This window comes from Aptenodytes patagonicus, chromosome 5 (genome assembly GCF_965638725.1).
Source record: "Aptenodytes patagonicus chromosome 5, bAptPat1.pri.cur, whole genome shotgun sequence".
NCBI lineage: Eukaryota > Metazoa > Chordata > Aves > Sphenisciformes > Spheniscidae > Aptenodytes > Aptenodytes patagonicus.
This window is the reverse complement of record NC_134953.1, coordinates 35,717,559-35,744,682: the sequence shown is the minus strand read 5'-3', so window position 1 is coordinate 35,744,682 and position 27,124 is coordinate 35,717,559. Positions and strand designations below refer to the sequence as shown.

General features: G+C 43.3%; 1 protein-coding gene across 6 annotated transcripts in view; it reads left to right on the top strand.

Annotated features, from left to right (window-relative positions):
- Positions 1 to 27,124, top strand: part of JMJD1C (jumonji domain containing 1C) — a 172,745-nt gene that overhangs the window by 88,224 nt on the left and 57,397 nt on the right. For 2 of the 6 annotated variants that reach the window (XM_076339343.1, XM_076339349.1), the window contains one exon: positions 26,380 to 26,493. In XM_076339343.1, coding sequence (XP_076195458.1) covers positions 26,380 to 26,493 — 114 coding nt within the window. Of the gene's footprint in view, positions 1 to 21,063; positions 21,157 to 21,485; positions 21,505 to 26,379; positions 26,494 to 27,124 lie in introns of those variants that run through there. The other 4 variants (XM_076339347.1, XM_076339344.1, XM_076339345.1 and 1 more) reach the window with 4 other exon arrangements.

The window sequence follows — 27,124 nt, the reverse complement described above, 5'->3', positions numbered from 1 at the left end:
GCAATAAGGTTAAGATTTCCTCACATCAAAAGTGTGCCAGTAGAAGGGATGTGAATTTTTGCTACTTGCAAACAGAGGAGTGCTGCCGATATGTTTAACGTAAGGGCCCTGTGATGCTGTCTCTGCTTCTGTAGGAGAGAAGCACTTAGTAAAGGCAGTTTTAGGAACCTAGAACAGCTTGTGACCCTACGGTGATAAGCCGCAGCATCAGAGCCTGGCTGTAACGCAAGCTATGCCTACTGGAGCAAATGATGTGGAGCAGCATGGCAGATGGGCAGGGTGCAATGCCCTCACCGTGCAAACTCTGGGCCTTTTCTCTGGACTGCTGTTGTCTAATCTTCCAGGCGGGAGCTCCCAGTGGTGGTGGGAGCGCAGTGGGTGCTCCTCATGAGCACACCTGGTATGGATCTCTTGCGGGCATGCAGTTTGCGTTCCCAGTGCTGCACAGGGCCAAGCGTGGGGTTTTGTTCCTGACTACAGTCCGGCACCAAACTAGCAGGCTCATGCAGGCATGACTGCAGTTCCTTCAGTCTGGCTCTAAGGAAGCATAAATACATTGGCTACATCAGTCAGCTGCTTCTGCTGCCTTTATGTTATGAGCAACTCTAATGTAAATAGATGAATTTCATGGACAGACTCTTGCTGATGTACCACAATTGTTTTACATCACTTCTGTTAAGAGTAAGCAAGCTAATAACCTACAGTTAAGGAAAATAATCTGAGGCAGAAGTTAGTTTCTTTCTAATTGCTTATCATACAAATATATTTACATGGTAAGCTTATTTATACAGTATGTGCAAAAAAAATTAATCTGGTTACTTCTTCCCAGACCTGTGTTAGTTCAGTTCTTAGTATAGGAACACATCCTTTTCCAAGCATGCTTTTCTGAGAAGCATCTAATCATACTTAATGCTCTTCAATATAACCTATCTTCTTTTTCTTAATCTGTTGGGGGGGGGGGGGGAAAGTCACTCATTCACATATATGAGTTTTAGCTAGCTAAATTGTCACTATAACATAATAGGCCTTTTATTTTAATAAGTGCAGGGATTTCTGCATAATTTTTTCTTACGTAAACCATTAAAAAGTTAACATTTACTATAACGTGGTGGTACCTAGAAGAAAACATATTTTATATGTTTTATTTTATGAATGATATTATTTTTAAAGATAAACCTAATGCTTAGTTTAGTAAGTTTTGATTGGTCCCATTTCACCCCTTTTCTTTGTAAATATGAGAATTTGAGCATTTAATTAACAAACGTGAATGCTTCTGAAATTAATGGTCATCTAGGCTCCACTTTTAGTGTGGGAAAAACTATAGTAATTTCAGATGTCCCAGTGTGGTAACTGTTGTCAAAACAGACTACCCATGGGAAATCCTTTTGCAAAACTTGGTATAAAAAAATCTATTTTCTCTGGATTAAATGCTGCCCTTCACTGAAGACTGTACAGACTTCAGAGTTGATGGCTGATACCCTCTAGAATTCAGTACTTTGTGCTGTGGAGAATAATACTCATTGTTCTAATGCAAGGGTTTTTTTCCCCCCAGTCAGCTTTAATAATGTGGTAGAGGTAGAAATAGCTTTCGTTTCTAACTGAGAAGTCCGTTTAAATTAGTAAACCAAACTGGATTAGACTATCAGCCATTGTTAGATGGTTGAGGTAGCCACAGAAATGCACTTCTTGGCAAAATAAACTGTTTCTAAAACACAGAGAAGTCTCATGGAAACCTTCACGGGGAGGTTGTTTGGTCAAGTGGTCTCTTTCCCCACTGGAGTGTGATTTTGCTGCTGACGCAGGAGGTAGGAGGGAGAGGTTCAGGTTCCTGGTTCACAGTGAGGAGTAATGCAAACTGCTCTGAAGCAGACGGAAGAGGATCTTGAAACTGGGCTTCCCTTTTCAAACGTCGGCATTCCTCTACTCCACTGCCTGCTTGTGCAACAGGCAGAAAAACTAACAAACGATTCAGTAAATGTTGAGACACATAAAAGTTGCCATGAAACAGTACTGATTTTCAGTCAGAAATTGTTAAATATGTTAGCAGATGTCTTTTGCTAATATGTAAAACCTGAAGGAATCCAGACTGTATAAATGTTCAAGAATACTGCCCCCTCCAATCCACCCCAGGGGGCATGGAGGGAAGGTCTGGAGTAAATGCTTAAATGGCTGTTTTGCACATAATGCAGAATCTGGTTTGAGTGCTCCTAATAATCTCTTTATTGAACTCACCTATCAACAAGCTGAAATTCAATTCTTGCCCGTGTTTTTTAATTCCTAAAATGATAGGCAAAATACGTTAAAGTATATTTAGCTGAGCTGCATCCCTTAGGAAGCATTCATAGACATCAGCCTTTTGTATGGAGTGTCCTCCTCTTGAATGAGAGTTTGGTTTTAAAAACATTGCTGTGGGGAAAAAAAAAAAAGAAGAAAAAAGTTAATTCATTGCACTTTCGCAGCTGCATTGAATGTGGCCTGTGAGTATCCACTGCATGCTCTGGTAAGGAGCAGTGGTGAAAGGGGGGCTGGCGCACCACACTTACTGTGGTCTGGCTGGCTTCTGCTTTCCAGCCACATTGCTACGAAGCGGTATGTAGAAGAGTGGCTGTGCCCCTGCTTCCTGCTGTACTCCTGCTAAAAGTCAGGTTATGGTCTACCTTCTGCGGCACAACAACTCCCCAGCAAAGTTTGCATGAATATATATATATTTTTTTTTTTTTTCTCTCTTTCCCATCCTCATCAAGTTACTTTGGTCCTTAAAATGTAATTTTTAGCCCCATGTTAGAGTTCTCTGTTTGGAAAAGCTAGATCGTGCAGCAGAATGCCAACTCCAATAAAGTATGCATTTTATATTATTAAAACTATTATAATCTAGAGTTCAGTGGGATGTGTCTGTGCATCATAGAGAAAGCACTTTTGAAAAAGGTCTAAGTTTTTACATGTGAGAAGTAGAGCTGCAAGGTATTACCTGAGCAGAGAACAAAAAGGATGGGTTTCGCTTTTGCTCTAAAATAATCACGTCTGAAAGAATGTATACTGAAATTGGAGTTGGCGGGATGGTTTAGCAAGATGACAGACAAGTATTTCAGTAACTTGCCAATGTTCTGCTACATGTTTAAACACCTAGGTTAACAGGTCAGTTCCTCTTCATGGCTATATGGCCGAATGTTAAGATTACATGTGTGTTGCATACTATTGGGAATTACATTTTTCTGGCCTAATTAATTGTTATGTTCCAGTCTTGTAGCTAATTCAATATATTTTATATTAATCCTTTTTTTCCCCTTCTACTACATATGTATGAACCAAAGTAGTTTCTAATATGAAGTCCATCACACTTTGCATAGAGCAGCTTTTTTGAGTACTGCAGCTTTGCTCAGCAGGTTGCATTTTTTTTCTACTTATCTGTCCTAGAGGATCTGGTGTCTGGCTAAAATTGAAATGAAAATAAATTGGATGTATTTGGAATAGGACATCTGGAGTTGCTGGATGTTTTAGATACTAAATAAATGAGTTAGGGTCACCTTGACTATTTTTAATAAATGCAGACTAGGAACATTTCAGTGACAACGAAAATGAGACAGAATGAAAGGCAAAAATGAAATAGGAGTAATTTTCACTCGTAGAGTCTACTTTAAAATACTGTTTCACTTACAGAGGATCAGCTTTCTGAAGTCTGTGGCAGTGACCAAAAGTAAAGGAGTAACTGAAGTGTAACAGAGTTTGGGGGGGGGGGGGAAATGCAATGGAAGAAAAATCCTCGATATTTTTGTGAAATAATAGGTGGAGTAAGGCTTGTAGAAGAGCTAATATGTTATATTGGATTGACAGATACAGAAGGAATTAAACTGCTAAGCTTTAATAATGCAAATTCTTCTTCAGTTCTGAAATAGAAGTGTCAGTCTTCATCCTTAGACCTTAATAACTACAACACTACTACTCTAACAGATATCTGGTGTCATTATAATGTTTTAATTCATTTCTGTTTGAAAGGTCATAAATAAAAAGCTGATAATGGAATGAATAGCTCTGTCCTTTTAATTTCTTTAAAGATCTAGAACTTAACTAGTTAAACTTCACATTCCATTTTCATATGCCTCCCATCTTCTACAAGATTAGTTTTAATTTTGATGTTATAATTACATTTGATACTCATCGTCATTACATATAAATTTCTTTCACTTCACTGTCTTTTGCCACCCATACCCGTGTTCAGGAGCTTCTGTATCAACTTCATATGAGTTCTTTTGCCCTTCAACTGAAGCACGTTACTATCCTCAAATGGAGGGTGGTACTTCTAAATATAGAAACCTAATTTAGATTCTGCTGTGACGAGTGGTCCATTTCTTTTTCATTACAATGATGAGGTATTTATTTCTGAAGTCCATTGATATGTTAAGTAATCTTTTAGCTTGAAGGCAGAGAAAGAGTTGCCAATAGGGGGGAAGGCACAATTCTTCTAAACATACTTGAGTTTGAGAAATCATCCGTAGCTAGAGTATCTCTGTTCCATCTCCCTAAACTGGATATGTATTTTCTTCTATCATTAAAACCATTATTATAGCCATAAAATGTCTTTACTTCTGCTGAAATACACTCAAAACTGTGGATATATTTATCCCCTTTCTTTTCAGGATTGGCAGACTTACAGAGAAACTCAGGTATAACTCAATTATAGAGAAACTTACAGAGAAACTGTTTCAGAGACTGAATAATGACTGGGAGGGAGGAATGAAACATTTCTATGCAGGTATGCCAGAGTGATTTTTTTCATAAGGAAAGGTAGTTCTAAAAGTAGCTATGCTTCTTTCTCAAAAAGTTATTCTCTTTTATATTCATTGGAAAACATCCCCACTTCTTTTTTGTACCAGAACAGGTTTTAGGGAAAAAAGAAAAGGTTATGTTTTTTGCTTTTTATAGGCCAAATAGCTATGTGATTCACAGCTAGGATTTTTGACCAGAAATGGGTCATTCATTTTATAGATTCCCCTGAAGTAATTCAATGTACGATGCTATAGCACTATGAAATAAAGGGAGGGGGGAAAAAGTGTCCTAGAGATTTAGTGCTTGCCCTGTTGTCTAGCTCCATTTGTGGGTCTTGGTCTGAAAGAGCTCTCTTTCAGAGAAAAATAAAAACCTGTCAGTGAGAGTTACTCTTTTGTTCCCTCAATACCTAGCTAATGTAAAGCTTTTTCTTGTTACTTTGGGGGTGGGGAAGGGAGTAAAGTTCTTAAAATCATTTTACAGATACGAGAGTATAAAGACCAAAGAGAGGCTTCGTTTTTAAACTTCCATACCTTGCTTTATATCTTGAATAAACACAGCTTGAGGATATCTTAAATGGGGGGGGGAATCCTAAACTTTTGAATAGTCCTAGATTTGATGCAGTTATCTGATTTATTGATGGTTTTATATCCATTACGCCTGGCTTGTTGGGCCAAAAAAAGAATAATTTAATTTAAAAAGTCAATTGAAATACTGTTAAAAAAAATTGAACATGATTAGGAGAATTAAAAGCAAATAAATTACAGGAGCTATACTAAGTTGAAAGGCAAAAAAAAATGACAATGTTCCTTATCCTCACATAAGCATGCTGTATCTTGCAAGTGGCAAAAGGACTCAGAAGTGATACAGGCCAGGGAAGAGGGGAAGGTGTCAAACAGAACAGTGTATGGGGAGAGTGCACGGGTGATTTCTCCTCTGACACTGTTGAGAACAGGTAGTACTTTTAGAAATAAAGTACCGCTCCTTCCAGTTGATTTGGGGAAGGGGGAGTCGCCGAAGGAGGCCTGTTTTCAGTGATGGAGAGAAGGTAGTGAGGTAGAGAGAAGCTTAACTCCTCAGTTTATCATTTAGTACTCAAGCGTTTTACAGAGTGAAGCTGTTTTTTTCACACCAATTGGCTGGTTGGTTTTGTGGCCCAGGTACAAAAAAGCAGTAAGTCATCTTGGTAGAAGACAGAGGAATGTTGCATGGGTTTTCTAGCTGCATTTCCAGCTTCCAAGGGGTATATATGTGGTGATAGTACACAGAGCTTTCTATTCTTGTTAATTCATTGCCAGCTGTTGTGCCCGTTCACTCTTTCTCGCACTTCTGGTGGTTCTATTTCCTGCCCCCTGTGCCTTCTCCTCAGTTAACGTCTTCCTTTTCCTTTAGTGCTGGGTGCCAGCAATGGGGGACACTTTGTGTTCTGATCTCTGAGGCCATGGCCCTCGCTAGTCAACAACAGCGATTGCCAGAAAAGGAAACAGCCCCTTGCTTGCAAGCATTTCTCAGTTGAACATCTGTGAACTCTAATTTTTTTTTTTTGAGGTCTCTAACTGTGCCAAATTTGGATAGACTTCCATGGGAATAGCCAAAGCAGACATCTTTGACACATCCAGTTTGTTATAAACCATTGAGCTTTTAGTAGAGGTCAACAAAGCCAGCATAGCACCCTTTCCCCAGGGGGTTGGGAAGCAAATCTTGTTTCTTGAGTATCACTGACTAGTGTTTGATTTGAATGTAATTTATGGACAGCATTTGAACTTGAGTGTGAGACTGATTCCTGCTGCTAACCACAGCTGAACTAAATGAAGGGTTGAAGTTCCTTTAGACAAAAGGTTTCAAAAGTCAAGCAGCTGGTAAGTAGTTGCTGTGTAACTGGTGAGTATATCAAGGGAGTTTAGTGTGTGTCCTTTTTGAAGGCAAGGACTTGAAAGAGATGAGAGTTAATAATCAAGGGAGCAGTGGAGGAAACCTGAAAAATGGCAGATTTAATAAAGATGACTAAATATAGTATGCATGAAATCACTAATACAGTTCAAAACTGAAGGGGGGGGGGAGGGAAGGCAGGGGGGAGAGGCTCAAGATGCAACTGGTGATGAGGCTGGAACTTAAACCAGATCCAAGAATTAAGAGAAGGCTCATGTGGCTGAGGAATTGCAGACTTTTGATGTTGCTGAATGGGAAGATAAGGAAGAATAAGAAAGCTGAGAAAAATCCTGAAGGCATTTGAGTGGGAGTGGGAAGGAAAGACTCCATCATTAGCCTTCATGATAGGATATACGACAGCAAATTTTCTACCATGGTGGATTACAGATGTGCATACCATACCAGAGAAGACATAGAGTAGATGCTCTTAAGTGGAATTATGGTCCCTGGAGGAGAGAGCCTTGAGGAGATCAGTCTTACAGCTAGGCTCTACCCCCAAGTACCTAGGAAAATTGCCTTTAGAGAAGGCGGCTAGTGCAATGGCTGGGAACTTCAGTGTAAGGAAAAAAGGTTTGACCAACCTATACAACTTCCATTCAGGCTTTAGCTCTCAGCAGAGAGCTGTTGAGTAAACCTTTGTTACTGTCTCAGCGTATGGAGAAGTGCCAGTGGGTAGAAGACTAGTATTAATTGAGAAGGAAAAGAGTGCCAAGATAAAGGAAAATGATAGTCGGGCATTGCAGCTAGGGAAAGGTTTTCACTGGATAATGGGATGTGGTTACTAAGAAACAACTGTTGTGTATACATATTCAGAGCCTGGACAACAAAATGGAGAAATCAGAGCTTCTGACAGAGGTCAGGCTATAAAACATCTGAGTATCAAAAGCATGGTAGAATGCTCTTAATAACTGGACTAGATGTATTTAAAGCGCTTTGTGCTGTTCAGAAATAATCGAACAAGAGCAAAAGTTGTGCAGTAGTAATTATATAGTAGACTAGAAAAAATACCTTGGTGTAAAAAGGACAGACTGACATCAGTTTGGCTCAAAATCACTTTGGAGAAAGATGACAGAAGGAGTAAAGAATCTGTTGTTAGCCCTAGGGTTAGACTCGAATAGGGATAGGGTTCTCTGTAGTGTTGTTAGATAAATACTGCTTGTTGTGAGGTGGTTTACCTTCCCAGGTAGAGATTAGAGAAGAAATGATAGGGCCAAGGTATTCCTGGATATGATTGCTGGCAAGTTTCTTCCTTAAACTAGTCACTGAACCAACAGGAAATCAGTGTTGCTTCAGACTTCATTTTGAAAAGCAATGAGGATATTCTAGAAAATAATTTTGGATTGAGGATTCAGTTTCACTTTATGCTTAATCAGCTGCTGAAAGAGCTGGCTTCGCTCTTTCTGCCCCTGTCTAGCTGATCCTAGCAGTCACACAGCCAAGGCGTGAGCTACATCACCAAAGTGACTCTAGAGAAAATGAGTCAGTCAGGGTGGGGGGGTGAGCTCTGATGGATAGGGCTGCCAGAGGAGGTTGAGCGAGTGCTTGGGGCTGGTGAGGCGTTCAGGACCTTCCCATTCAGTGGCAGTTTACAGTTAATCAGATTAAGTGGAACTTAAAATTGCACCCTTAGTAATCATGAGTTGATTCAGTTTGAAATACGTGAAAAAACATAGGAAAGTTGGTTTGGAATTTAGGTTTTGAATCTTAGTGGCACATTTCAATAAGCAAAGTTGATCACAGGTGTAATGAGCCTGAGGACTCAATTTCTTGAAGTCACAGATATGTAAAATTTGTCTGGAAACTGAATCCCAAGTAAGGATGAGTTCTCCTGGTCTGCAGACCAAAATGGATGAATAGCCAGCCTGAAGATACATAGTAAGACTAATGCAGGAATTCTGTGAGCAATGGGGCGAAAAAAAAAGACTTAATTCCAATTTCTTTGTTTCTAAAAGTTGAATTTGATCTTGCAAATGATGTGGAAACAAATAAAAAGAAGCAGCTTTTGTATGGTGAAAAGGGTGGAGAATAACAATAATACACAACTAAAACATTAAATATTTTTGGCTTAATTTTCAGTAAGGATGATGATAACTACAGAGGAAAAGGCAAGATGTATAATGAGAATAAGAGAATGGAAATTACTACAAACAGAAGGAACTTAAGGATAGTAAAATATTCAGACCAAGAGAAATTTCCATCTCAGAATTAGGAAAGAATTAGTGCTGATTGTAACTATTTTAGCTAATCTTTCCTTCAGGGTGGTACCAATGATTGGAGAAAGCAGTGCCAACATAAAGAGAGGGAAAGAAAGAATAATGCAAGCAATTAAAAGATGTGAGTCTGCCCTCACAATATGTAAAGCTTTGGAAGGCATTAAAAAAAAAAATCAAGGACTTGAGAGATTAAAGAAAATTAAGTAAAATACAATATATGTACTTCAAAGAGCGAATTTTAGTGACCCAATACCTGTATTTCAGAAGAATTAATTTTCTAGACAAGGAAGGCCAGCATGTGGCCTTCAGGTCAGGCATGATCTGCCAGAACCTTTCCCAAGGTCTGCAGGTAAATCTTCCCGTTCAGCTCCATCGGTGGGAATCCGCAGGGTGGGATTAGTGCGGGCGGGGGAAACTGGTACCTCATAGCTCTCGAGAGTGCCAGAATATTGCTACTAGGGAGCGAGGTCTCGAGTCTCTTCCTTTTGCATTGCGGCCCCCGAAGGACCAATGGTTTGTAGCTGTTGAGAGAAGCCATTAAGTAGGTGACGTTGGTCAGAGAAGCTGGGCAGAGAGGCAGATGGCATAATACAAGCAGACTTAAATATGGCATTAACTTGGGCATGTGTTTCTAAATGCCGTTTTATTTGGGAGAGGTAAGTGACCCTGCAGATACTCTAGAATCATAAGACTGAAAAAGACCTTGAGATCATCTAATCTAAATTAAGGCCGTTAAAACTTGTTGTGTCTGCTGTAGAGATTAAGAAATGATTCCTTGCAGCATCCTGTTTTCATAGCTGGAATCACACCCTGCTCTGTTTTCCCCTCCCAGTCTCGTCAGTCTGTATTCATCCATGGTATTTTCCAAACTGTGCTCATTTTATTGCTCTCTCTTGAGCACATACCTGTCTTGAAGAACAGTATCCAAAACTCTGCTTACTTTATAGTACTCCAAGTGAGGCTTTATGAATGCTGAGCACAGGTTGTACTAACATTCATATATCAATGTTTGCATTTTTACAGCATGATACCATTAACTCATAGCAGTTCATAAATTGAACCTAACTTCTCTCTTTTTCTGTGGAATTTCTCCTTAGCCAGTTGTTAGCCATTCAGTATTTCTGCTGTTGACTTCTCCTGCCTACGTGCAGTGTTTTGCATGTCATTCTTTTTTCTCAGACCACTTGTCCAGTTTGTCTTTTTGTCCTCCAATATAATTTGCAGTCCCACCAAGCTGGTTGTTTGTCAATTTAATAAATGCCGTTTCTGTTCTATCATCTGGGTCATTAATGAAAATAATGAGTAAGAGCAGACCCGGTGTAGGTGACTTTGGGAACTGCATTCTAGATACATATTTTGACAGCAAGGTAGTGATGATTTCTGAATGTTTTGGGAGGTGTTTTGTTTATTCCTTCTTTTTTCTTGATATGCATCCACATTAGTTTCATTTGGGTCTAATCTATTGAGCTTGTGTACATGAATATCATAGGAGGCAGTGTCAAAAACCTGTCAGGATATAGATCTGCTTCTCAAGTCTGCTCTTCTAGTTGTAAAGGAAATTTACTTTGACATAATGTATTATTTTCTAATTCATGCTGGCATTTACTCATAGCCTTGTTTTCTTTTAAGTGTTTACAAATAGACTGGTTATATCTGCTGTGTGTTTCCTCCCCTTCCCCTTAATCATGGGCTGTTCTTGTCATCAGCACCTTGAAAAGCTACATCATGGACCCACTTGAACAAAAAGGTTGGTTGACTTTGTTCTGAGGTGAGAAAATGCAATTAATATCATTAATCTAGACTTTTGTAATGCATTCCACAGTATTTCAAGTGATGAACAATCAGAGGAAGATGAGGATTAGTAGCGTGAACAGTAAATTAGATAGGAATTGGCTTATAAGATGTTAGCTATGCGGTGTTGAAATAGGTGGAGCAGTGTAGTGGTGAAATAGGTCTGGCTACCAATAGTTGTTCACACATTTTGGGAGTGATTTTCTTTGTGTTTTCACTAAAACGTTTGGACTAATTGATTAAATTTGATTAAATTTGTAGATGGTACAGAACAGGAGGAGTCCTTAACACGAGAGGATGAGGTTTTTTTATGCAATTAAAATTGAATGTCCTGGAGAAACGAAGTCATAGAAATGGAACAAAACATAACTGCATAAAACACAAAGTGGTGGATTTTGGAGCAGATGGCAAATGTAGATGAGAGCTTATACAGCAGAAGCACTGGCACGGAGAAGGCCTGAACAGGCCTTCTGGCCAGTCAGAGGAGGACTGTGAACCTGCTGTGTGACGTCGAGATGATCACAGGTGTGACTCTGGGACACGCAAGATGTATCTTCCTGGAATAGAGGCATGCTAGCGTCCCCGTACAGCTGCCCCTGAGAGTGCTTTTAAACTAGCATACATAATTCTGGTGAGCCATGCTGGAGAAAGATAAATTCAAACCGAACAGGATACAGGGGAGGATGATGAGGATAACCAGGGTGTAGAAGTCCAATCTAACATGAGAGACTTAAGTCGGAGTAGATAATGTAGGCTAGTAACATTGTCATGTATGCTAGTATGGGAGGAATGAGGGAATGTAATTGGTGCTATAAATAGATCTTGGAGGTAAATACTGTCTGATATACTATACAAACGGATCCAGAAGATCCTGAATTCACAATACAGGCCTGAGACACAGATTTGAAAAAAAGCAGAGGGGTACCTTGCTTCTTTCTACTATACCAGTAAGTTTGAACTTGGAAAAGAAATGCATTTCACGTTTAGTGGGAAACTTCTAAGTGAGACATATTTGTGTGACCTTTCAGGGACCCTAGAGAAAGGAGATGAACAAGATCTGGGTCATTTCGATTTTATCTTTAAACTCACAGCTGTCACAGTTTGAAGATGAGTGAATTTATAAAAAGCAGAAAACTTGTTATCTCAGAGAGAAATAGTTTCAACACCATCTGTCCTGTGTTTTCTTGAAAGGAAAAAAAAAAAAGTGTCCATCAAGGTTGCTACTGGACAAGCATGTAGGAGGGCAGATGCGAGAATCTAAAAATAACACTGGGGGGGGAATCCATTATGATATCTAGGTTATTTTCTAATTTGTTTACTAGATAGACTGATGGTGTTTCAACATTATTTCAGCATTATCCTGATGCTGAGATATATCGACTAAAACCCCGTCTGTTCCATCAGACTTTTTATTATCAAGTGTAAACTTTTAACCTCGACTTCTTAGTGGTTTATGCCTATAAGGTTTTTGTCTTTGAGAAGTTCTCCCAAACCTCTTATACTATAGAGTCAGGAATCAAACCAGTGTATTAGCAACTGTATCTCAGTGTAGGAAGTCTGACAAAGTCACAATATGATTATAAAACAATCATAGCAGGAAAAAATACTGCTCAAGAATGTTAAAAGATATTTCTGTATATAGTCTGAAACTAGATTGTGTCTCTCCCTGCTGATATGACACACGAAGGTGAGGTGAACAGTCTGATGTTTTTATTTGAGGAGTATATACTAGCATGTTGTCTCAGTAAGGTGGAGCTTTTTACAAAGATAATTAAAACACAATGCATCAATGTTGCTTAATATTTAAGTCTTAGTGTTTGGAAGTATGAAAATACTACTTTTAAGATAAGATACTCTTATGCTTAAAGTGTACATGTTTAGGATATAAAAAGGATGTATTGCAAAAGACAGAAATGTAAAAGTATGACCTTACTCTCAACAAGCTGGGACTAAGAGAGCACAGATGCACTGAATCCAAAACGAGTAACCCTCTCCCACCCTGAATCGCCTTTCCCTATTAAGGGAATGCAGAGGTAGCCAGCTAGAAAGCCTGCAGAACTCGCAAATGGGGTTCCTGATTTTTTGGAGGCAGTGGAAGTAGAGAAGGAGGAAGGAATAGAAGTTGAGCCTTTTAACTATTCACCCAAAAAAAAAACCCCATTCTTAATATATTGTAAATTGAATGCGCTTATTCCACAGCTCTTATTCCAGCTGACAAACAGTGAAATACACTGCTGTCAGTAAAAGGGAGTAAATGTAAAGACTGGAGGAATGGCCTTGAGGAGTCTTTTGCTTTTCAGAAACAGAATCCAAATTTTTGTGTAACAACTTCATTCATATGATAATCTGAAGCAGGTATTTCCCTCTTGCAGCTTGTACAGAATGTGTTCTTCTAAAATACTGCTCTTTGTTCTCGATTTCTTTTTTCAAGATTTTTATACTTCACCTTTTGTATGTTTTTGAGGCTTTTATTATTCCAGATAGCTCCAAACAGGAGCTCCTATTTAACATATCTTTTTCTCCTGATCCCAGCTCTGTTCCAAGAGCCAATTCCACTCCCTGTAGAGACTTTCTACTTAACTGAGTTGTTACAGCCTACTCAAGCAACCATTTTATAGCGTGATGTCAAGAATATGTTGCATGCCCTGGATGTGGCGTCAGGCATATGGGGGGCACTTGATATTACAAGAGTCACTTGGATACTGTCTGTAGGGCTGTGGGAATGGAAAAAACAGGCACGGGTGCATTCTCACCACTGCCGTAACAGAGGAAGTGATGCCTGGAGTGAGGATCCCTCAGAACCGCACCCCATTTCGCCTCCGATAGAGCCAGTGGCTTGTTTCCAGGAGGTGGCCCTGGACCGAAGGGCCTGCCAGCAGCCTGAGCAATCAGGGAGCTCAAACTGCAGTGAGAAGCTGAGCTTTCTGTGGTGAGGATGCACCCGAGTTGTTTTGGAGAAGAGCAAATAGAAAAATGCAAAATAAAATACAGTCTATTTAAGAGACAGGAAGCTGACTAAGCTGGTGAATAAGATGCCTTAGACAAAGGAAAGAGAGAGGGACTGGCAGGGCAGAAGAACTGAAAAAACAGCACAGTTGGGGGGGGGGGGGGAATAGTGCTCTGGAAATCAAAGTTCACAAGGATGGTAGGGGGTGAGATGGGAAAAGGTGAGGTAGGTATTTAAGCTCTGGGGAATAAAACCAGGGACCTTATGAAAGCTAGATCTGGGTGACTCTCAGGAGGTGAGATGTGTTTCAGAGAGGCAATTGGGAATGTAGTATGAGAGGGGCAGGAAATACTAGGAGGGTGAAAGGTGGAGTCCTGTTCTGTAATGGACTTCAGTTAGTGGGAAGCAACTGAATGAGAGGGAGACAAGTGCTGGATGTTGAATGAGAAGAGCAGCAATTCAGTGGATGTAAGAAGCCCGAAGCTGATGTTCTCAATCAGGTTATTCTTCTGGAGGTGAGGCTGGGAGGAGGCCGGGTAAATGAATGTTACATCCAGTAAGTTCAGGGGGAAAAGGATGCAAGAACGTTGTGAATGTTGGTGATAGGGTTGGAAGAAGAGAATAAAGCCAAGAAATTAGTTGGAGGGATATTGGCATTATTGTGAGGGAAGCAAGAAGGGGCTGAAGAAGCATGAATACCGAAAAACATGGTTGGCACCCAAGTTAAAAAGGGTGTGATGAATATTGCAGAAGGAGTGTGGGTAAGAACATTATGATCTTGAAGCTGTTGTGCTTGCTTTGTGGAAGACAGAATCCAGTCCCAAGGTTAATGACTGTTGTAGCACATTACTACGACACTTGGAAACTCATATGAAAGTCCAGGATTTCATTGTGCAATGAGTTGTAGAATGAACGCAGAATGAAAAGGGTTCCTTTCTCCATGGAGTTAAAATCTGAGAGTAAGTCAAGGGCAGGTGACACACAGAGACAGGCAGATGGGAAATAGGAGGCATTGTTTATGAGGGAAGATGAGGCTTCCATAAAGCAGTGGCCAAGCTTTATTGTCAGGGTTTCAGAGGTCAGTACAGCAAAGCAGACTTTTAAGGATAAAATGGAAAGATGTCAATGCATCAGCTTTGCAAGTGTTGCCAGTAAGCTGTTCCTGAAATTGATAAATGAGCGATAGTAGGATCAGGAGATGCTGTTTCTGAAAGTGCAGTTTGATGTGATGGGACTGCTGGGGGAAGGAGTGCAAAGAGTGGACATTGTGGGCTGGAGGTGTTTGTGGCAGCATTTTGAGTGGATCTGAACGTGTATGCATTTATTAAGGCCAGAGGAAAGGAGGCTTCAGTAATCAAAATGCAGGATGAGTGTAGTCTGGTGCTCTGAACTATGGGAATGGGTAGAAAAACATATGTTTTATAAGCTTTATAAGAAAGATCTGCAAGAGTTTCATGTAACCTGGACCCAGAAGCGAGACAGAGCAGCTCGCACTTAAAGATGACATTGATGTTAGTGGATTTGAGTGAGTGGCAGCGTCACAGCATTTTTGCTCAGCTAACAAAGAGAGAGGGCATAGGAAAACACAAGTCTGTTATAGCAATGCTGGGCTTGAGATGACAGACATCCACAAAGGGATGCCTGAGAGACTGCTCCATATTTTGTCTTTGGACATAAATCTGGAGTTAGAGCACTGTTCTGTAGGTCCAAGTATAAGGATTTGTATCTGTAAATGGCATACTGCAGAGGCTAGATAGAAAAATGTCGGCGACAGGCTGCTAATAGACACTGAATTAGGGGAAGGTGCAGAATGGGCTAGGAAGAAAAGAACCTGGGGCAGCAATTGTAAAAAATGCTATTTAGGTAGCTTAGACCTGAAAGAATGAGTTGAATTTGTACAAAGGATTGGGTTTTGTAGCAGGAGACATGAAAGCAACTTAGTCTGAAATTATTTGTCAACATTCAAAATTTGGAGTTTGTGAAGTTTGCAGATCATTTAAATGCTGGCAGCAAACTCCAGCAAATAAGAAAACTCATGCAATACTATTGCCTACAATGATGATTTTTTTTTTTTTTTTAAATGACATGCTTCTGGTTTTTCTTTTACCAAGATAATTGGTCTGCTGTTGCAGCAGGGACACCAATTCAGCCACAAAAATAGTTCAAGTTTACTAACAGCACTTGTTCCCAGAGCTGTGATTACAGTACTGGTATGATGAAGTAGATGGGGATAAAATAATGGGGAAAATTGCACAGTCATGTTGATGCATGCAGCATTAAACTCCACGGTGCTTGCCCGGGGAAGGACAAAAGTGATTTAAAAAGTTGATTGAAAATATTGCAAAGCTAGAAACCATATTTTAAATTGGATTAATTTGAAATATACTGTAAAATCAGTTAGTGCTGATACACGAGTGTATTAATTGTATTGTTGCTCATGTTCCCCCATGTACACTGTTGTCCTCAGCTTCTCAATTTTGAAAAATTACTAAAGATAGCCTGGTGAAGTTTCTGCATGTCTGGATGTCTCCAAGTGAGACTGGCCCACCTCCATAACCAAAAAGGAGAGTTTAAATGACGAATTTGCCAAATGAACTGGCACCTAAATGCTAGTTACTCTATTCTGTGTGTTGCAGCCTTAGTAGCAATGATTGTTCCACACACATTAATTCCTCCTTTGGACTTTGGCTTCTGCACTTAAGTACACCGTTTGAACTCGGTTCGTTTGCCCAAATACATAATCAGAAAGTTAATTTCTCTCTCTAACGTGAGACTGACCGTAGCTCTGTTCTTACACTGCGTTATTTCTGCAGGAGTACTGCTATGAAACAGTTCTGCTTGCTACGCAAATGTAGGGCAGCACAAACAGGAAGAAGGTAGAAAAATGCTAATTTAAATGATGAAGACCGATTTAAATAACTTTCATTTGGTTTAAAGTGTAAATATTTGCTCATTTGCAACATTTACATGTGCTCTTTCCTTGCCAGCAGCATCGCACACAAGGGCTTCTCGGGTGAGGTGCGGGGAAGGAGCGTGGTTTGCAGTTACAGGGATTTACTGCCTTCAAAAAACGAAAGGAAAGGAAAGGTTACAGCAGACACCACCCCACCCCCACCCCCACCCCGCTCTGTGTGTGCTTTAGTTTCCCCATGTCCTTGTGGTGTTTCTGGCAGCGCGGTGGCAGTAGCCTCCCAGAAGGGCAGTGACTCACGGCCCGGGCGCTGGCTGGCGGCCAGCCCGCAAGTACAAGGGCTGCAGCTGGTGGCGGCCCCGGCCCCGGCCCCTGCCCCTGCCCCTGCCCCTGCCCCGGCCCGCCAACAAAGGGGCTGCGGGGGGCGGCGCTGCCCGCCGGCCTCCGCCCGCACCGCAAGCCCTGCCCGGGCGCCAGCCACCCGGCAAACGCCTCTGTGTCGGGGCGGTCGAGTGAAAAACCTGCCTGCCAATGTTTTAAGGGAGGAAAAAAAAAGAGCAGCTCTTGCAAAACCGTGCCAGCGCAGCCCGGCGTGCCTTCCGCCTCAGAGCAAACAAAAACCAAACCGAAAACCTCCAGCAGAGGAAGGCGAAGCCATACGCCACCTGGAATTTTTCGTGCGGTCTCTAAAAATACAAAACCTGCAGTATTGCCATCTTCACATGCATGGTCTGGGTCTGAGCCTGAGCCTGGGGTGTGCTGTTGCGTCACACCGGAGGAACGCTTTGCTGTAGTTGAAGTTACGACTGCGATTTTAGGAAGGGAATGTTTGCGTTTTTCAATCGATTTTCATGATTATCTGTAGTTCTAGCGATTATCTGCAAAATAGGGCACACTGTGTTGCCAGTAATACATGTATCCTGTGGCAGCGAGCCAAGACAGTAATTGAAGGTCAGGGATTGTTTGCCGAGTGCAGTTCAGTGTGCTGCCTGATTCCATAGGGGACTGGCAGTGCCAAAGAACAAAGGCAGCTCTGTTCTGCAAGCTTATAGTATGGCTTGTTTGACAGAGTTCAGGCCCGATTGTGAGACGAAGCAAACAGTAGTTGGAAACAGCGCTAAAATAACGTGACTATTAAATAAGCTGCTCTAAAGTGTAGTATTTTGCAAATGTCATAACCAGGCTTGGATAGGAATATTTTCCGTAGGCTTTGGGACTCTTAAGACACTCATTTTTAAAATTGCTTAAAAATCAGCATTAGTGCCTTTACATGGCCAATCTGTGTTTTGTTAAGAATACACACATATATATTGCAGTAAATTTAGTAAGTCATAATGATGTAAACATCATTTTATGTTGCCTTAGTGTACTTAACGTTAGCAATTGCACCAGTAGCAACTTCTTTTTTTTTTTTTTTTTTTAACTCTCAAAAGGTGTTTTCCTACTTAGCGGATTTTTACTGAGATAGTCTTTAAGTGAAAGCCTTGGAAGTAAGAGTTGTTGGGTTAGTGTCCCACACGTAGCTGGTGCCACTTGAGAATGTTTAGCAAAATCCCTCCGTGGTAATGAATAGGTGGTGCTGCGCTGGGTATTAATATTCTTTGTTACTAAGTCGCAGTCTATTAATAAAGCTTTGTACAAACAGGCAAACTTGCCTGTCCTCCAGACAGTCTTGTGATTTGTATTTTAACAGTGTCTGTCTTAGATATTATTAAGGATTGCCTGCTTTGACAGTTGCACTACACACGCACAGCTATCACAGCACCATTAGTCTAATAGTAGAATGAAGTATGTTGCGCTCTGTAATAGGCATAATTCATTTGTTTGCCCTTCCTGAAATAACTTATTAGTGTTTGGACTCTTACTTGAGAGAAACGGTAAAACAAACCCCTGAAACTGTGTGAGAGGTACGAATTTGGTGGTAGCAGTAGTATGTCTTTGGGATGTTCAGTACTTCTTGGAGGTAATCTAAAATGGGCTTTAAAAGCTAAATTGAAGATCATACAAGTACAGAATTAAGTTTGGAAAAAATACTTTTTTTCTTGACTACTTGGCAAAGTCTGAGTTCAGCATATTTCCTTGTGTCAGCTATTACTGATAGGTCAAGTTTTATTTTTTAGAGGTGGTGAGGCCTCTGCAGAACCGAGTCTGTGAAAGACTGCCCCGCTCACTTGACAAGCTGCCCTGTTGCTGTTTGGTGGCAGAGAACGGGCATGCTTCTGCACCAAAGGGGTAAAGGCAGTGCAAACTGCGGCACCAAACACGGAATAAGGATGCATTTTAGTCTCTGCTACTGCATGGCCTGTCTCGGTACCGGTGATCAGGGGCTGAGGCGTTATTCCCCCCTACCCCAGGGGAAGTGGGGTGGAGAAGAAGGAATTGGAAAGAAATCGGGTCAAAATGGTGTCACTAAGACGTTTGGTTTATTTTTTTTTCTCTGGAGATGAGGAAGTGCAGCCTCACTGTGGCCTGGCTGGGGCAGGGGGTGTGTTTTGGGGGAGCAGAGTAGGTTAGCGAGCCCCGTGCTCTGCTGGTGGTAGAAGGCGGCCTTTCTCTGGCTAGCCCTGGGGGGCTGTGCACAGGGGTGCCCAAAATGAGAGGAGCAACTGTCCGGCCTGGGTGGTCAGGAATAGATGGAGGCTGCTCAGGGCACCGCTGCCTCCCCGCAGCCTTGCTGCCATATAAGGCTGCTAGCTGCCTCGGGCTCGTAAGGCTGGAAGACCACTTAAAAGGGAAAATCAATACAATAAGCTGCCTCTGCTAGTGTCCCTTCAAAGCAAAATCCAGTTTTGCAGTTATGTGGTTTGAGCGTAGGCTGGGTAGTGTACAAAAAACATGTACAGGTAGCCTGGTTCCTGCCCTGCGTGTATGCATGCAGTGTCACGAACTGTTGTGGAAGAAAACCAGTTGCTGGAGAAAAGTCCGTGGTGGGTAGAGAGCCTTCCAGTTCAACTTTAATTTTTAACTGTACTTAAGTATTTTATTATTTCAGAGCTGAGTATTTTATAGCATTCCAGTACACCTTTAAGCTTACATCATTTGGAATAATTCAAGATGAGAACAGAGAAGTAGTCATGCATTGATTTCCCATTATTCTCATACTTTCTTGGCAAACTACACGCTTTATATTTTTTCCATGAAGTAAAAAATGTACAGCTGTTTATGTTTAAAGGGTTTGGAGGAAATAAATGCCTCTATCACAACCTCCCTTGTGATTTTCTTTTTTTTTTTTTTTTTCCCTTCTATCCATGCTTGTGTATGTGAGCTAAACTCAAGGAATGCATTACGGGCGTTATTGCTAAATTTCTGTTTGGAAACCATTTTCTCATTAGCTAGTGCACGGTGCACTTTTTTTCCCCTGGACTGTTCAGGTGAACTGATGCTTTTATGTAAACTGTAAACAAATAGTTGGTTAGTGCCATTAACTTCTGTTCAACAGTGGGAAAACATGCTTTATGGTTTTTTTTGTCATCAAGGAGGAAACAGGTTGTATGCTGAAAATCAGAAAATTGTGCTTGAGAACGTTTTGTATCAGTTTATGGGCTGTAAATACTTGCTGATCACGGCGAAGCGTGCTGTTAGTGAAAGGCTTTCGGATGACCAGCCCCTGCCAGGCTTTTCACTGTACGTGGCTGCACAGAGGGGAGCGGAGCAGCCCCAGGCTCCCGGCTCGTCCCCTGCCGTGCGGGTCACTCCCCTCACCGCCCTCTGCTCCAGCTGCCTCTGGACTGAAATCAGGCACTGAGCTCATGCCTGACCCGCCCTTCCTTTTTTTTTTTTTTTTTTTTTTTGGTTGGTTTGATTTGGTTTGGGTTTTTTGGGTGAACGCGGACGGAATTGTAGCCCTCGTTGGCTGACTTTAAAAAGCCCACCCGAGGCAGGGATGGGGAAAGGCTTTCAGAGGACAGACCCGGCACCGTGGGGGCTTTTCGGGCGGAGGAAGGGATTAGGCCATAAACTAGGTTTCGGGTTTTGCAAGGTGCCGAGGTCTGGCGTGGGCCGGGCGGCCCCGCTGGGAGGCGGGAGGCTCTCGGCCCCCGGGTGCCCCGGGCCCGCTCCCGGGCCGCCGCCACACGTGGCCGGCGGCTCCGCCCCCGCGGGACGTGGCCGCTTCCCCGCCCCCGCGGGCCGCGCCTGCCGAGCGCCGCCCCTTCCCGCTAGCGTGCTGCTCCCCTCGCTCGGTCCCGGCGGCGCGGCGCGGCTCGGCTCGGCTCGGCTCCCCGCGGCGCGGCGCGTCCCGGCTCCTCCCCGCCTCGGCAGAGCGCTGCCATGGCCGGCCTCGCGCACCGCGCGCCCATCCTTATGTAAGCGGCGGCGGCGGCGGCAGCGCGCCATGACCCAGCAGCGGGGACGCGCCGGGGCCTCCGCGGCTGGCCCAGCTGCGCGCTAGCCCGCGCCGGCCCCACAAAGGGCGGGCGGCGAGCCCTCCTCCTCCCTCCGCCGTCCCCGCCCCCGGCGCGGCCGCCCGGCCCGGCCCGGCCCGGCCCGACCCGACCCGGAAGCGGCGCGGTGAGAACCATTTTCCTTGTGAGTTCAAAGGCGGAGGCGGGCGCGGAGGTCCCGCGGGCCGGGCCGGGCCGGGCCGCGGGGCGCCGAGCGAGGTGCGTACCGATGGGCTGGGGAATCGGCTAGGGTCCGGGGGGGCGGGAATCCGCCGCCATGACTCGGGGGGGCGGGGGGCACCTCCGCGGGACACCCCCCGCGGACATTTTAACTTTCTGAGGGGCGCCTGAGCGTCTTTGTTTGCTCTCCAAGGCCGCGGGGATGGAGCGTGGCGCACCCCCGGCCCGCGGGGGTGTCATAGCCCGGTCTCTGCGGTGTGCGGAGCGGCGCACGTGACGGGTGGGCTTCCGCGGGCGCGGTGCGGCACGCGGCCGGCGGCGGCTTTGTGCGCGGCCCGGCGGGGGGTGAGCGCAGGCCGTGCGCCACCGAGTCGGGCCGGAGACACCGTGAGTACTGGATATCTCCCTGCCCTGGGGGAGCCGCGAAGGGGCGGCCTGCGCCCTTCGGAGAAACGGGAACAACGTAGTTTTTAAGAAATGGATTTTTTTTTTTTTTTCTTCTCTAGAGAGGTTAAATTTCAGCCGTTAACGCCGGCTGCTGAACTTCAAGGGCCCGTTGTCCAGGCGTTAGCGGTAAGAAGCCCCCCCGTTACAAAACGGCTGCGCTAATCGTTGCAGCGCGGTGCGCGCTGCCATGCGGCACCCCCGCCGCCTCCGACGCGGAGGGGGCCCGGCTGGCGGTGCCTCTTTCTGCGGGGGCGCTTCGCACCCGCGTCCCGCCGGTTACTTCCTTCTGCTTGCGGGCTCCGACACCCCCTCCGGGGAAGGGCTGAGAGTTCCGCCCGGAATAGCGCCTCGACTGGAAATGGACTCTTCCCTAGGGAATGCTGGCAAAGTAGTCTGCAAATAAGAAAACTTGATGCTCGGGTTTTATGTCAGATTTGCTTTATTTATCTTGTGCTCTTTTCCACTCGCTAATTCTGCCTTTGAATACAAACCATGGCAACAAATAGGCGTTGGAAGAGAGCTACAGCTATTTTGAATGATTAAGTGTCATAATGAAAAGGTGCCAGTGTTTGTGCTATTGCAGACTAAACAACGAGGCTAAAGAACAATTATGTGGAAAAGTTTGCTGACTAGCACGTATACATTAAGTTTACACGATCTTTTCAATTTTTCTGGTTTAAAGAGGAAAACCTATAAAATGTTACAGGTCTTAGTTTAAGAATAGCTTTCTTGAATAAATTTTTAGCTTTTTAAAAGTGTGTTCTCTTTACGGTATAAATTCCCCTAGAGAGATTTTAAAAAAAAAAAAAAAAAGGCAAATGCAGTACCTGTGCATAGCAAAATGTGCTTTTGTGGTGCGAGGAGCAGGCTTTAGTGCTGGGTGTCCAGCTAAGCAGGCTGTAAGCTCTAGTGAGGCGAATGAGGTAGTGGTACGTGCGGGATGAGTCGGGCAGCAGCTGCGAGCTCAGCTGTAACCCGAGCGTTTGCTGCGATGAGCCTTCTGGGTGTCACAGCCTGGCAGCACCGAGGCTGCAGCAGCCGGGAGTCAGCAGCTCGCAGCCGAGGTGCGGCGGTTCTCGGAGCCCTGGCCAGTGCCAGGGAACTGCCTGCTCACATGGTGGGGGCGGCTTACCACGTCTACAGCTGCTTAATTGCATTAGGCAGAGGTAAAAACGCACTATGTGCTTGCTCAGTACTGCTTCCTCGGGAAAGCGGGGCCTGTGGTTGCCATGGGGGTTTTGAAACGATAAATAAATAGATGGGCTGTGTTACTGGGTGTTAGAAAAAGCAGTCTATGAGTAATCCGCTGTATTTGTGAGTATTTGGTGAATGCCGTCGAATAGTTTTGAGATTGCTGTGATGTGGTGGTACTTAATATTTTCTAAAAATTTCTTTGGATTTTGGGAATCATAGAATCATTTAGGGTTGGAAAAGACCTTTAAGATTGAGTCCAGCCGTTAACCAATTTGTCTTCTCAGTCTCATAGCTGTGCCAGATGCCTCCCGTGGGCAGGTTATTTCTTGCATGAGCTGGGCTAAAATCATGGGCAGATGGGGGGGCAGAGTAAGAAATATGTTTTATTCAGTATTGGGGAACTTGGTAGCAAAGCAACCAAAGTGTGTGTATGTGTTCATAGAGCTCCCTTTGGCCAAGCAGGGAAATTTGGTGGGAAAAAAAGTGGGATTTTTTTCAAGCAGCCTCTTAGAAGAGTGCTGAAGTCAGATGTCACTTAAAATTGAGTGCTTGAGTCCTTTGCTTAATTGTGGTCTTCAGGGAGTTGGGTTAACATAGATGGTAAAAGGAAGCTTTATGCAAGTTTGAAAGGGAGATTTTTGTTTGAAGAGGTTCAGTTTTTCCTGGTTTCAGCCAGTATGCCTGATTCTCCCTAAAGTTGTCCTCCACTTTGGGAACAGAAAGAGGGAGTGTCTTTCTCCAAAAGTCTGTGAGGAGCTCGTTGGACCTTCTTACATCTATTTTCATGTTGTTACATGTCTCACGTGCTTGCCTCTAGTAACTGACTCTTGCCTGCTGTGCTCTTAGTCTGTTTTTCTTTGTGCATATGTGATGTGTGGGGTGAAGTTTGGTCATGTCTTCTTCCGTTTTAAGACTTCTCAAGACTTAAGACAATCCAAGACTGGATATCTCCTTGGTGACCTGCCTATCTCCTGGAGCTGATGGAGTCTGGACTTTGCTTTCCCAAGAAGGCCTGCTTTTTTTAAAGGGTGGGGTTTTGTTCTTTGATAGTGGGAATGTTTTCTAATAGTATCTGAAAAATCTCAAGTTGTGTGCGGCTGAGCAGCCATCCATGTATGAAGAGGTGTGTGACATGGTGTAGTTTTGCTTTATTTATTTACATATTTTTCCTCTGTGCTTGTGGGATAGCCTGCATCCTCCACATGCATATTTTGGGGGCGTTGGCCTGTCTAGAGGCTTAGATATGAAAGCAAATGAGAAGGCATTACGTTTCTCTTCTCAGAATAATCACACTCACAGATCTATATTTGGAACTAGTTCTTTTAATACCAGCAGTTAGATAAACCGGTGGCTCACACATACCTTAATCTCTAGTGTTGTCTGAATCCTGAATGATAACTGCAAGCCACATTCCACACAGTTTCGTTGCAGCTAATGATGTGGTATGTCCTGTTGTTTGTAGTCGGAAACTCATTTCTTGACCTGAATAATAGCACAGAAAGTTAGAAAGGAGCCAGCGTGGAAAAAGTAGAACAGTGTATGCGAAGACGCGGGGGTGGATTAAGAACTGAAAGACTACAACATTGATTTTTTTTTTTAAAGAAAAGTTTGTCTGCTTGTGAGTTTATACACTCAACGCTTTGCAATTTCGTGATGTGAACTCCACCCTCTCTTAACTGGAACCATTAGCAATACAAGATCCATTATAGAAGAGTGATGCAAGAGCAAAGGCCCTTTCTTAACTATTAGAGATTAAATAATTATTTACTATTCAGACTCTGTAGTTAGCATATTATCATATTCTCCTACCCCTCCAGCCCTTTTATCTAGTTACCCTGTTGTTGAGATGGCTGACTGGCTGATAGGTTCCCCCCCCCCCCCCCCCTTGCTTGCATGAGAAAGGGTAACAGCTGAAGTGAAACCTTAAATAAAATGGAAACAAGAATGCAGTACATTAAATCTCAGCATTTGTAGAGTTGGAGATATTTATTAGAAAGTATTACGTATCTCCAATGAAGTATTCTCTCACTTGTTTAGTAAGTGCCAAAACTGAAGCTCTAGAGAGGCTTGAGTTATATTTAGCCTAATCGCAAGGCAACACTTTTGTAAAGTAGGTAATGAAGTCTGATAAAACCTTGAGTGCGTCTCTTACAAGCTGCCTGCAGACTGGCTGAGGGCAGGTCACTGACTCTGTCGCTGCCCTGCTTAGGTGAATTTTGTCAAGTTATGGGATTGCTTTGTGCCTCAGTTTCCCCATCTGTAAATAGGCGGCCATGATCCTGCCCTCCCCTTGTAAGTACTTGGGGTCTGTTGCTGCGGGGTGTTGCATGTGAGCTAGTGATGTCCTGTTGCGATAGCAGCATCTTAACAGATGTTGGTGTAGCATTTGCACAATGCTTCATGTGGTTTGACCTGCCCTTGTTTCTCCTCTTTGTCTTTTCCTCCTGCATTTTAAATTTAGAACCAGTCTCAAAGGGCTTTTTTCTTTTCCTGTTTTCCCTCATTACTAATTTTTTTGTCCTGTAGAATAACTTTCCTCTTTTTTTTTTTTCTGTCCCTCCATGTTTTTTTTCCTTATATCCTGCATGTTCTTTCTGGTGGTCGTTTCTTTTGTTCACCCGTGCCTTCCTCTTGCTGTTCCCATCTGTCTTCAGAGCGGCATTTTCTCTCCACTCCATCCGCTGGGATTTCCTTTTCACCTGACTCATCCTCTCTTGGTAGATCCCTGCTCAGTCACGCTCTCCTTGCGCTTCTGTTCCAGGAAACCCAGCCAGCAGGGAAGGGGACTACCTGCTCGTCCCCTTTCGGGGGAGACCCGTTGAAGTCAGTCATGGCTCCCTCCCCACTTGCCTACTGCATCCCACTGTGCCTGGATGAGGCAGGGTGCTTCGGGGCAAAGACTGCAGGGGGGCATCGAGGAGCCCGTTATTCCCTGCTCCCCTTTCTCCACGTCTGGCTTTTGCAGCAGGGCCAGGAGGTTTCCTGCTTCCCCAACACGTGGGAGGAAGCAGGAAACCTCCTGGCCCCGCTGCAAAAGCCCTGGGACCGGGTGCTGTCGTCTCCGAAGCCATTGCGCCGGAGCAGCTGGTTGCTGCAGGGAGGAGCGGCTGCGGGGGCGGCAGGCAGCAGAGCCAGAACAGACGCAGAGACGGGCAGGGAAATGAGATGGTTGACTCGAGGCAAGGTGAACGATTTCAGAACAGGAAGGGGGGGGAGCGTTTTCACGTCTGCAGTCGGTTTCCACTTCAGCGTCCTTAGTGTAATTACCACTGCGCTAGCTAGTCCTGCAGGCAGAAGGAGAGGATCTGCGTCCTAAGCTTTATGTTTACGATATAATCGTGCTCCTGTACTTTGGGCTTCTGTGGTAAACACTCTTGCTCAAGCACAGTGAGGGAAAGGAAGAATGTATGGTGTAGTTCCCTTTTCTAGCTGGTTTTCCACCAACGGCACAAAGGAAAAATGACAAAACACAATATCCTCCTTTCTTGTATAATTAGTAATTGTTACTCTGTTTCAACTTGTTTTGATGGAAGAATTACGTCAGCGTTTATACAGTCCTGGGGGTTTGATGTGCTGAGCTTTTTTTAATTGGTTAATTTTCTTTTTCTTTTTTTCCAATAGACATTCAAGCCCTTGGTTGGAAAAAGTGTATACAATTCAATTACTGCAGTAGAATTCCTTGTGGACAAACAGCTGGATTTTATAACTGAAGATAGTGCCTTTCAGCCCTATCAGGTAAGAAATTTGGTTAGTGTATAAGTACTGTCCATTTAGCTTAGTTAAAATCCATGTGTTTATTATTTTTAAGTGCATTTTACAGTCAAGTTCTGCGTTACAGGAACAATTTCCTATTAATCATTGGCAGAGATTGTTGCTCATTTTGTGAAAGGTTATATTGGATACTGTATCTGATCCGAGTGAATCTGATCATGTCAAGGAGTGCTATGCAACTAATATTATTGAACCACCTTTAAGTAAAATACCTGATCCCTTTAAAGGTTAATCAGTCCCATTGTAGAGCAGATAAAAGATAGTGTCCATCCTTCTGAAGCTGGGCTTTAATTTTTAGGTCGTTGTACTACTGCAGTGATATCCGACTTAATGTTTTTTTGAGAATGAATAGCAGAGAATGTTAATTTTTTAAGAAGAAAAAACACTTTCTCTTGCTGTTGTTTCTAAGCCTGCTAACATTTCCAGTATCCTTGATTTTAATGCCTTCTTCATTAATTAGAAACACATTAATGTGTGTGTATTTAAAGAACAAGAGAAACAATGATCCCCCCCAGAAGGTGGTCTAAAAATCTCTTCTATGACAAGTAGAAAAACATTCGATATTTCAGCTTGTGCTGAACTGATTGCAATTAGA